Source organism: Drosophila persimilis, unplaced genomic scaffold, assembly GCF_003286085.1.
Source record: "Drosophila persimilis strain 14011-0111.01,24,50 unplaced genomic scaffold, DperRS2 tig00000124-arrow-pilon, whole genome shotgun sequence".
Lineage (NCBI taxonomy): Eukaryota > Metazoa > Arthropoda > Insecta > Diptera > Drosophilidae > Drosophila > Drosophila persimilis.
Genome location: NW_020825294.1, coordinates 5829736 through 5839665, shown reverse-complemented (window position 1 = coordinate 5839665; position 9930 = coordinate 5829736). Strand labels below are relative to the sequence as shown.

Here is a 9930-nt window from a genome sequence, read left to right as displayed (position 1 = left end):
AATTGATTTATTCTTGTTTCCTCGTTTAAGTCGCTTCTTAAGGTTTTCATTCTTTGGAGATACCCGAAAGGTGGGTACACTTCCAGTTTGTGTTTAGTGTTTAGTCTCGAGCAATTGTTATAATTATTGTACCGTGAACATGCATACTTAGTACATATATAGAACCGATATTTATATTATATACTTTAGTGATTACAGCTGATGTGTTCCAAATAGCAAGAATATGAATTGTGTAATAATTAAACGAAGCGTAGCCAAAGTTCATTGACAAACGTTGATTTCGTTGTGTTTTAGTTTAGCGAAAATGTACTACTACTACAATTATGTAAATTCTGATTCAGATACAGGTACAGACACAGATCGGTACTTAAGCGCGCACTTAGTTCGATATGAATTTAGTGATCCGCAGAGTTTAGTTCAATTTTAGCCTTAGTTCTATGCGTAACACCTTATTTCTGTATAGCCGCAGAGTCAATACCAAGAATTATCGATGGGATGTTACTACAAATTAAAGAATTACTCTTTGGGAATAAAAGTTTAGTGCATTAGTAACTTCGTTTCGTTTGGGATAGTGGCTGATCTGTTGGCCCAAAACTATACAATATGTATAAATATATACACAAAACGATTAACTAATAGTGGAATGCTAAATGGCAAGAGTTATGTAATTTATAAATTATTTTTGTAAACATTTACGAACGATAATGATAAAGATAACTAAAATTACGAGAAATTACGCGAGAGTGTTTTGTGAACGATTTTTAAGAGTGTGGACACTGAGTGTATGTATGACTAGGATTGGGGCAAGCGAATGACGAAGATTTAGATGCTCAAACCCAAGTAAAGTAATCACTAAGAAATACATAGTTAAATATTCAATATGCTGAGGTATATAGAACAGAACAGAGCAGATCAGAAAGAGCCAACTAGAAACAAATACACGAGTAGCAGCCAATCACCAGGATCGGGAACGAAACCTACCTACCAACAAATATTTTCGTCTGTATACATCTGGGGTGGAACTCCTACAGGGAGTAAGAATGACATGGAACCTCCTACTAATATAAAATACTATATATATGTATGTATATTTTGTAATTCATGTGCAACGCGCCCTGTACCAAACTATAATTTAATTGTCTGCCTACAATACAATTAGTTGGTATTATGTTTTTTTTTATCCAAGAAATTGCCTTCTGAATATGCACGCTAGATCAGATCGTGTCTTGATTGAGATTGAAATTGAGATAGAGATACAGACAAAGAGATCTGCTTAAGTTCCAACTTCTGTCTACTGCATAGATTTTGTAATATTCGTTTTAATGTGCATTTTGATTTCGAACTGAAAGACAATAACCAGCCAGATGGAGAAAAACTACTTGTCCCCTGGAAATTGTCATTTCAATAAATCTGAAAAGGAAAAATTATGAAAAAAAAACTAACAAACAAAAAATAAAATCAGAGCTGTGTTACATTATGACCAGGTTTTCTATATAAACTTGACTTGTTCACAATCTGCCAACCAATAAAGTTATTCAATTATTAGCGGATTGTGTCATTGGGAATTTATATAAAAGACGCTGGCCCATAAATAAATTACTTACTTGCTTGAGAGCAGAGCATACATAGGAGTTAGAATCATATAAATAAATTGATTAATACCAAAAAAACGTTTGCAATTTTCATACTGTAGGCCTTAAGTTGTGCATATTTCAAAACGGATACAAACTGCAAACTAATAAATAATTCAAAATTTAGCAACACCCATGCGGAAACTGAAAACAAAACAGAATTGTAAATTGTTAAACTGATTTTAAATAAGCTATAAGACAATTTTAATAAAAATAAAACTAATGAACAAATCATTAAGAAAGAAAGCCTATTATTTAATCGGTGAATCTAGAGCATTATCTCGTTGCTTGGGCAGCACTAGACGCTCCATTCGATGATTGGCACTGTCCACCAGAGCATGGACTGGTCCATTAGCTGGGAGCTGAGGATCGATTGTATGGTACCCTGCAGATTGTAATCCACCGCCACAGCCGCTGCAAGGCCAGACGACTTGCGCTTTTACTGGGCCTGCAACTTGAACTCTGGATCCCTGCGGGACAGAAGCATTCGATATAGTTTTAAATAAAAGCAAAATGTTTAATTTTGTTTGAAGTTCCGTTTATACATTTATTGCACCAAATATGTTGAATTTTTGTTTTTTTTTCCATAATTTAATTGTAATGCTTTTTTGTTGTTTTCTTGTTACTTTTTTGGTTTTTGTTTTTTTCTAATTATTTTTCGAAACTGATATATTTCAATATTTTGTATGGTATTTCTTTTGCTCGTTAGTTTTGCATTTCTTGCAGAATTCGCTTTATATATATGTATGTGTGTATGTATATGTACTATATGCTGAAGATGGAAACACTTCCGTTATATAGATTTTGGTTGGTTTTGTTTGTATATAGGTAAATATATATCGATGGTCACCATTTCGCATTTAAAGTGAGTCTCTCAGTGGTAGGTGAGTGTGCAAAATGCGTCTAGAATTTGTTCTCCGTGTGTGTGGCGGATTGATTGGTTTTCCAACTCCTTGATAACTATTCCTCTTTAATTTGTTCACATTAATTAACTCTCGTAACGATTAAACAAATACGCTTTTATATGAGCATTATATGTATGCCATGGTGTGTGTGTGTCGGTATGTAGTGTGTGGGGGAATGTATGCATCTCAATTAACATCATTTTGTTAGTTTCGTTCTAAAGAAATTGTAGTATGTACTTGCTCTATATATAGTAGTATATATATATATAGTATGTATGTATGTATGTATGTATATGCTTAGTTTTGTGGTTCATTTAAATTTATTAGTACTCGTACATATGCTCGTATGTATATGTAGTGTAGAATCAATAATCAACCCAACATTAGCTACATAAATACGTTTATGTTTTTTATGTTTATGTTTTTTGTATGCCATAGAATTTTGCCCAAAAGAACCGCCGATCAGTGGATCGTGCATCGTGAACCCCTTGGTTGTCCGTCTGCTGATCGGGCGTCTATGGGCTGATAACGTTTGCTTTTTGTTTTTTTCATTACTTTTTTGTTTTTTTTTTTAATAGAGCTATAGGCGCATAAATAGTTTTGTTGTATGCAATAACAAGTTACGATTAAGATTAATCCATGTAAGGTGATTTTTTGGTTATCTTTTTGAAAGGCATTCGACAGTGCTTCATCATCATTACATCACATGTATGCAAGTATGAGATAGCATAGATATATGTTTGGTTTGTGTGTGTATGTGTGTGTGATATAGAGACTAATTGTAACTAGCATTAAACAGATTCGAACAGCGTAACATAGCTCTATATACCGGCTTGTTGTAATACGTATGTATGTATGTATCAATTTCTCTATATAGGCTTTTGTACATACTCAATTTATACATCCCATCCGGACCGGTCCGGTACGGTACGGTCCCAATCCGACACTACAGATACTCGTACTTCCAGCATTAGCGGCAAACAATTTCAACATTTATCAATTAGACAATAGACAGTAAATAAATACAATTATGGCAGTTGATAGAAGCGCTTAAATTAGAAATAAAAATCAGTTAGATTACACATCAAACATAAACATAGGATAGGCCTTTCTTTAAACATATCATATCTCATTAATATTATCAATACTGTTGCCCGTAAGCCTCGGCTACTCGATTTTCCCTACCTTCCTCGTCTCCTACGTCATTAGCTTTAATATTTCCATAGTTTTCCTTTCGATACGATACGATTACGAGTACAAGAGAATGAATGGTCGGTCATCAATGCTTAATATTTAGTTAACAATAATTATTTTCCACCTATTTTTGCTGGGTATTACCTCTTGGTTTGCTCTTTCTCTCGCATTACTTTTACAGCAAATATATGTATATGTACAATTAAATACGGATATTATTGGAAAACACAGAAAACCATCGTTATATACGTTCTACGAGTATATGCATAAGTGTTGTAGCTTTTTGGGGGCGAAAAAAACTCTTTAATTATATTGTTTTAGTTTTTGTTTTTGTTTTTTTTTTTTGATAAACACACACACCTAGTACAACGAAATTTTAATTGTAATTGTGATTTGATATCAATATGTTTTTCGGATTTCCAAATGCAGATTATGTTACGTGTAAGTATATCCATTAACAATGAGTTTTCTTACTTGAATTCGGTTGTATCTTTCGTTTAATTGAATATGAACATGACAGGAATAGAGATAGAGCTGAAATTTAGCTAATTGCAATGTTTGACCCAATGACGGAGCGTCTATCTAAAGAACACCCCAAACACATGCCCAAAAGAGCGACGAATACAAACAGATTTTTAGATTTGAGATTATTGTGAATGCATCTTATGGGAGGACAGCCATCTCTTAGGCGTATGAATATGCTGCATAATGATTATGTATAATCTGTGGTGATCTTAACATTATCGCCGATTCCCAGCAGGGGATCGTGTGTGTTTGTAGATTTGTTTCTTTGTGTTTAAGCGAATGCGTTATGCCGCTTACAGGCCAAAGCCAATGTCTCGTTATACGTTTCCTGTTTCGAATGCAGCATGAAGAGAGGGGATTATAATTGGAACCAGAATTGCATTTAATTAGTTTGCTTGTAGTATATATGTACACATATTGGGGATAAAAGTATAAGGATATAAATATGTAGACTAAATAAATACAAAATGCACAAATAAACGGACTACTAGGCATAATTAGATTGGCTAAACAATATGGAGAGAGAGAGAGAGAAATAGAGAGGCAGCCATCGCTCAACTTAGTTATAAATATCAGCACTAAAAACTAAATAATCACAATTAACAAATAGATATACATACATGTCGAAAATATTGCAACAAATTATAACTAAACATAATAAGAAGGTATGGTATTTCTCTTGAATGAAGGCATAACGAGAACCAAATTGGCATTGCTTATTCGAAATCAATAAATCATAAGATATATGTATATGTGGACTGTCGAGTGTGGAATGTGTCGCATAGAGAGCATAGGATGTTGTGGGGTGTCTGGGTTTCGGGAGATTCACTGCTTTGTGGTGCCATTCACTTTCGCTGTCTTACCGGACGTCACAAAGGGACCCACATAGTTGCTGGGAAACAGACCGGAGAGGCCGTTCAGCTCTCCGCGCCACCATTCCGGCTCGTCGCGGCCCAACACACTGATGATGTCGTCCTTCTCGAATGAGAGCTCATCGTCGTTTTGTGCTTTGTACGGATAGAGAGAAATTACCTTATCTGCAATAGAATGAGAGTGGGGGAGTTATGCGTACGTCCACAGCGAGATTTACGTTGTTCAAACCAACCCAAGATTTGTTCTGTCATCTCAATGCGACTTCCCGAGACAGGGGTGTTGCGTCCGCTGTTGCGACCGCCTTGCAGCACCTTCACGTAGGTAGCCGGGAACCAACCGATCTGTCTGCGCCTGCCTTTAGCCTGCAGTTCTCCCTCCCACCAGCCAGAGTCGGTCTTCTTGCGGATCATGATCAGCTGGCCGCGCGTCAGCGACAGCTGTTCGGTACTGGTGGCTTCGTACGGCGCAATCACTTGTGCAATCTCCGATCGTTTGGCCCGCATGCCCTAGAAGACCGCGCGATAAGATGAAGGTAAGATTAGTTACGGACGCTGCAAAAGGGAGGCAACAACAAGCTGTGTCAACTATTTACGGGTGTCATGGAAGAGGTGCGTGACATGGGTCGGCTATAGCTCTCGGCCGGTTCGCTGCTTTGTGTCTTGGACTGTGTATTGATCTGGGAAACTTCAGTGTCTAGGTCTTCGTGCGCCTCCTCCGCCGCGGCAGTCTGCTCTGCCAGCTGGACTGTGGGCTGCTGCTGCTCCAGCTGCTCTGTTAGTGGTACCTCTTCCTGCAGCTGCTCGTGCTGTGGCAACGCATATGTTTCAGCTTGAGCAGCGTAGGCAGAGTTGCCGTTTAGTGTAGCCTCCTGGGTAGCGAGTGCACAAATATGACGGTGGCAAAGGGACACAGCACATGAAAAGCATTGGATTAGTAGATGAACATGATTGGTTAACACACGACTCTACTCTGGAGGGGTGTACACACAGCTTCCGTTTTTTTTTTTTGCAGTAGTGTCTATCCTACAGGTGTGCCAGCTACTCTACTCACCTGATCGACCGAGTCAGTCACTGCTGCGTCTGCCGCAACATTCGCCGCTGTGCCCACGTCAGCCTTCTGCACATAGTTCGAGGGGAACATGCCGGTACGATTGCCAATGGTGCCCGTCCACCATTCGCCCTCTTTCTTGATAACCATCACCATTTCACCGGCTCCAAAGCTCAGGTCTCCGTCCTCGGCTGATTCATAAGGATATGCGGCTATGTAGTACTCGATGTCGGAGCCAGCGGAGGCCAGGTCAGCGTCCAATGCGGGAGCCACATTGATATTGTCATTGTAAGTATCTGCCGGATACGGATTTACAGATGCTGCTGGTGCCGTCTCTTCGACCACCGCTGGCTCGATGGCTGAAGCCACAGCGGCGACGCCTTCTTCTTCCTCCAGCTTCTCAACATAGGACTCGGGAAACCAGCCGGTGTGGCCATTGATCTCCCCAGCCAGCCAGCCCGGTTCGGCATTCTGCTCGAGTGGAACCAGGATGAGGTCACCCGGCACGAATGTAATCTCCTCGGCATTGCGGGCATTGAATTCATAGACGGCGCGATATTTAGCGAAACCCTCTGGCGCTGGTCCACTCAGATCCACAGCTGGTGCTATAACAGCGCTAGTGTCATTGGTTAGGCCACCATACGGGTCGGCGGTGGCCGCTATGTCAGGCTCGCCCCAGCCTCCGCCAGAGGCGCCCGTGTCCCAAGCCGCAGTGGCTGTCACCTCGTTCTTGCGATTGTACTTCAATTCCAACACTGATGTGCGCTCCACATCGTACTCCTTGTAGAGTTCCTCGCATTTGGCGAGCAGAGCGGAGAGTTCGTCTTTTACCTCCGTCATCTGCAGGTCGTTCGAGTTGATGTCCTCCTTCTTTGACTCGATTTCCTTGCCAATATTTTCCACCTTGTCTTTGATCTGATTTATCAGCAGCTACGCATCCAACGGAAAACATATTTAATGTTATTTATTGCACATGAATGCTGCTATGCAAAAACTCACCTGCTTATGGGCAAAGGCAGCATTTAGCTGCTCCTGCTGCGCCTCACCGCCCATGGCAGCACCACTAGACTTGCTCTTAGCATCCCATTTGGCCCGCTCCTGGGTAAGCTGCATTAGTTTGGCATTCTGCTCCTTGATGCGCGTCTTCAGTTGGGCCATTTCGCTCATGGAAGTGTCCCGCTGCGTGCGCATCCCATCGATGACAGACTTGACATTGGTGACGCCAGCGCGAGTGTCGCAAATCCTCTGCGACAAGTCCTTTATCTGTAAGCCAAGAAAATAAATACTCTTTTCGTATGCAACAGTACCCCAAACACAACAACCTTTTCGTTTAGCGTGCTCAGCTCCACGTTAAGCTGAGTGTTGTGTGCCTTCTGTTTGAGGACACGCTCTTGTTCACGTTGCTTCTGTGCATTCATTTCGGCAATTCGCGCTTGCTCCCATTCCTGCTGGCGCTGCTTTTCTAGCTCCCTGTCAAGCAAACAAAAAAAGAGAGTAAAATGAGGATGGGCACAGACTTGAGACAGATCTTACTTTCTGGCTGCTTCTTTGGCCTCCAGCTCTCGCTTTCGTTGGTCCTCCTTTTCCATTTCAATTTCACGCTGACGCTGTAGCTGGCGCTCCAATTCCTCCTGCTGCTTGCGCTCCGCCTCGAGGCGAGCCTTCTCGCGCCTGTCCGCCTCCTCGCGTTCCTTACGCTCGCGTTCCTCACGCTCCTTGCGCTGCTGATCCTCAATGACCTTTCGCCTGCGGTCGAGCTCTGCCTGGCCTTTGACATAGTTCTCCTTGCGCTTGTCCTCGAACGAAGCTATGAATGGAAATGGATTGGCAATTATTGAAGTCAAATCTAAGAGACTTTCTCGGGACTTACTTTGCGGTAAGCCGGCCAGTGGATCGGCATCGCCTGCAGCCACACCGCCCTGGGACGAAACAGACGCATGCCGGGAGGCGGGCTGTGAGCCTGGTCGCGAGACCACACCCGAAACCGAACCCGGACGCGATTTCATCTTGCGCAAGTTGGGCGGCACCCAGTCCAAGGGCAGAGTTACAGGTATCTTTTCGCCGGCCATGGCTTTCTCGCAGAGGAACATGGCTAGGATGAACTCCTCGCAGCTTAGTCGCCCATCGCCATCGACGTCCGAGAGTGTCCAGATCTGGGCCAGCGTCACCTGCGGTAGTTTGCTCTGCACCAGGACACTGCGCGCCTGCGCGCCAGTCAAGTAGCCAGAACGGGTGCGGTCATTGGCATTAAATACCTGCGTGTATTTGCGCTTCTGGCCAGCCTGTACAGCCCACTCCGCCTGACTGTGAGACGGAAAAGAAGTTTCTTAGATTACTGGCAGCCCTGTTGGTATAGGTTCGTTGTTGGGTCTTACGGCGATTCGATGGATGGCGCCCGTTCCGAAATGGACATATGGCGGCTAGGTGGATTGCTGGAGGGCGGCGTGGGCCCAGCCGGTATTCCCGGTGGCGAGACGAGCACTGCTGCTGCTGCTGCTGGCACAACAGCCACCGGAGCAACGGGCACGGCGACAGGTGCGGCCACAGGAAGTGAAACTGGGGCAGCCAAAATGCCCTTTAGCGGATCGAGTGGACTCATGGAGCTCGTGGAGCCACGTGGCGTCATTGTGGGCGTTTTCTGACCATCGGTGAGCGAGGCTAGCAACGTGGGGGGCAGTGCTTTGGGTACCTCCATGCCGCGCAGCTTCAGATTTATCAGCTTGCATGCTATGCTGAACTCATTGATGTTCATCTTGCCATCGGAATCCGTGTCGGCCAGTGCCCTACAGGAAATGAAGAAACGACGGGAAAGCAAATATGTAAACAAAATAGCTGTTATCAGCACGGACGCCTTGGCGTGGCTGTCGAAGCGATTGATAGCCGACGCGCCAGTGAGTCATTACACTCCGTTCCACTCACCAGATTTGGCCCAAGATCAACGGCGGTAGCTGAGACTGCAGGAAGAATCCCTTCGCCTGGGCGCCCGTGATGAAACCCGCCTGGGGCTGGAGGCCTTTGAACTGCTCCTGGTACTTGAGCTTCTCCCGCTGGGTCACCGCCCACGCATCAACCGCTGGATTCATTTCGTTGCGATTCGCGATTTATTCTAATTTACGCACAGGTTCTGTTCTTCCTTCCTTCCTTCCGTCCGTCCGTCCTTTCCTTTTTTTCGGTGTTGTATCCCAGTTTCCTTCCGTATGTGTGTGTGTGTGTGTGTGTATATATTTCTTGCGACTCCCACACAAGTGTGTATAGTTGTGTGCGTGTGCTTAGTGCGCTCTCTTCGGCCGCTGCTGAGTACACATCAAATACATGTCATGCTCTTGCCTTTCGCTCTCTTTACTATGGCCTATTGAGTATCGTATCCGTTTGCGACTGCTTTTGCTCCCACCACCCCACAATTTTTCACAATGGATTTTATGCTTTACCTGAAATGCAATTCTTAATGTTAGAAACACACGTAGTCTATACACTGGAAAACAGTTCAAAACTAGATCAGCGACAGCGGCCGAGATATGAAAGTAAATGCAAGGGCTTTCAGATTTTTGCATTGGTAGGCGTTTTCACTGCACAGAAAATCGACAGGTAACCGCTACTCGGAATTAATGATGCACTTGCATTTCTCATTATATGCCGACACCACCACACACTCAATGGAACTTTACAGGGCTTTCTTACTTTTCATTGGAATAAAAAAATTCCTGTTATATTTGCGTAAATTTTTGTTTCAATCAATAGTAGGAATCAGTGTGACC

At 43.1% G+C, this 9930-nt stretch overlaps 1 protein-coding gene across 3 annotated transcripts; it reads right to left on the bottom strand.

Moving 5' to 3' along the window:
* Positions 1–1883: 1883 nt before the first annotated feature.
* LOC6593465 (intersectin-1) lies at positions 1884–9871 on the bottom strand. 3 transcript variants are annotated; one of them, XM_002018567.2, is made up of 12 exons: positions 9854–9871; positions 9095–9603; positions 8551–8958; positions 8046–8479; positions 7709–7982; positions 7498–7645; positions 7175–7438; positions 6179–7105; positions 5721–5996; positions 5361–5634; positions 5119–5292; positions 1884–2101 (listed from the first exon to the last, which is right to left on the bottom strand). In XM_002018567.2, exons 2-12 carry the CDS (start codon positions 9256–9258, stop codon positions 1983–1985), a joined length of 3462 nt encoding a protein of 1153 aa, XP_002018603.2. In that variant the 5' UTR covers positions 9259–9603; positions 9854–9871; the 3' UTR covers positions 1884–1982. The 3 variants fall into 3 exon arrangements, with proteins under 3 accessions (XP_002018603.2, XP_026843072.1, XP_026843071.1); XM_026987270.1 differs by lacking the exon at positions 1884–2101 and adding an exon at positions 4128–4583; XM_026987271.1 differs by lacking the exon at positions 5721–5996.
* Positions 9872–9930: the final 59 nt, after the last annotated feature.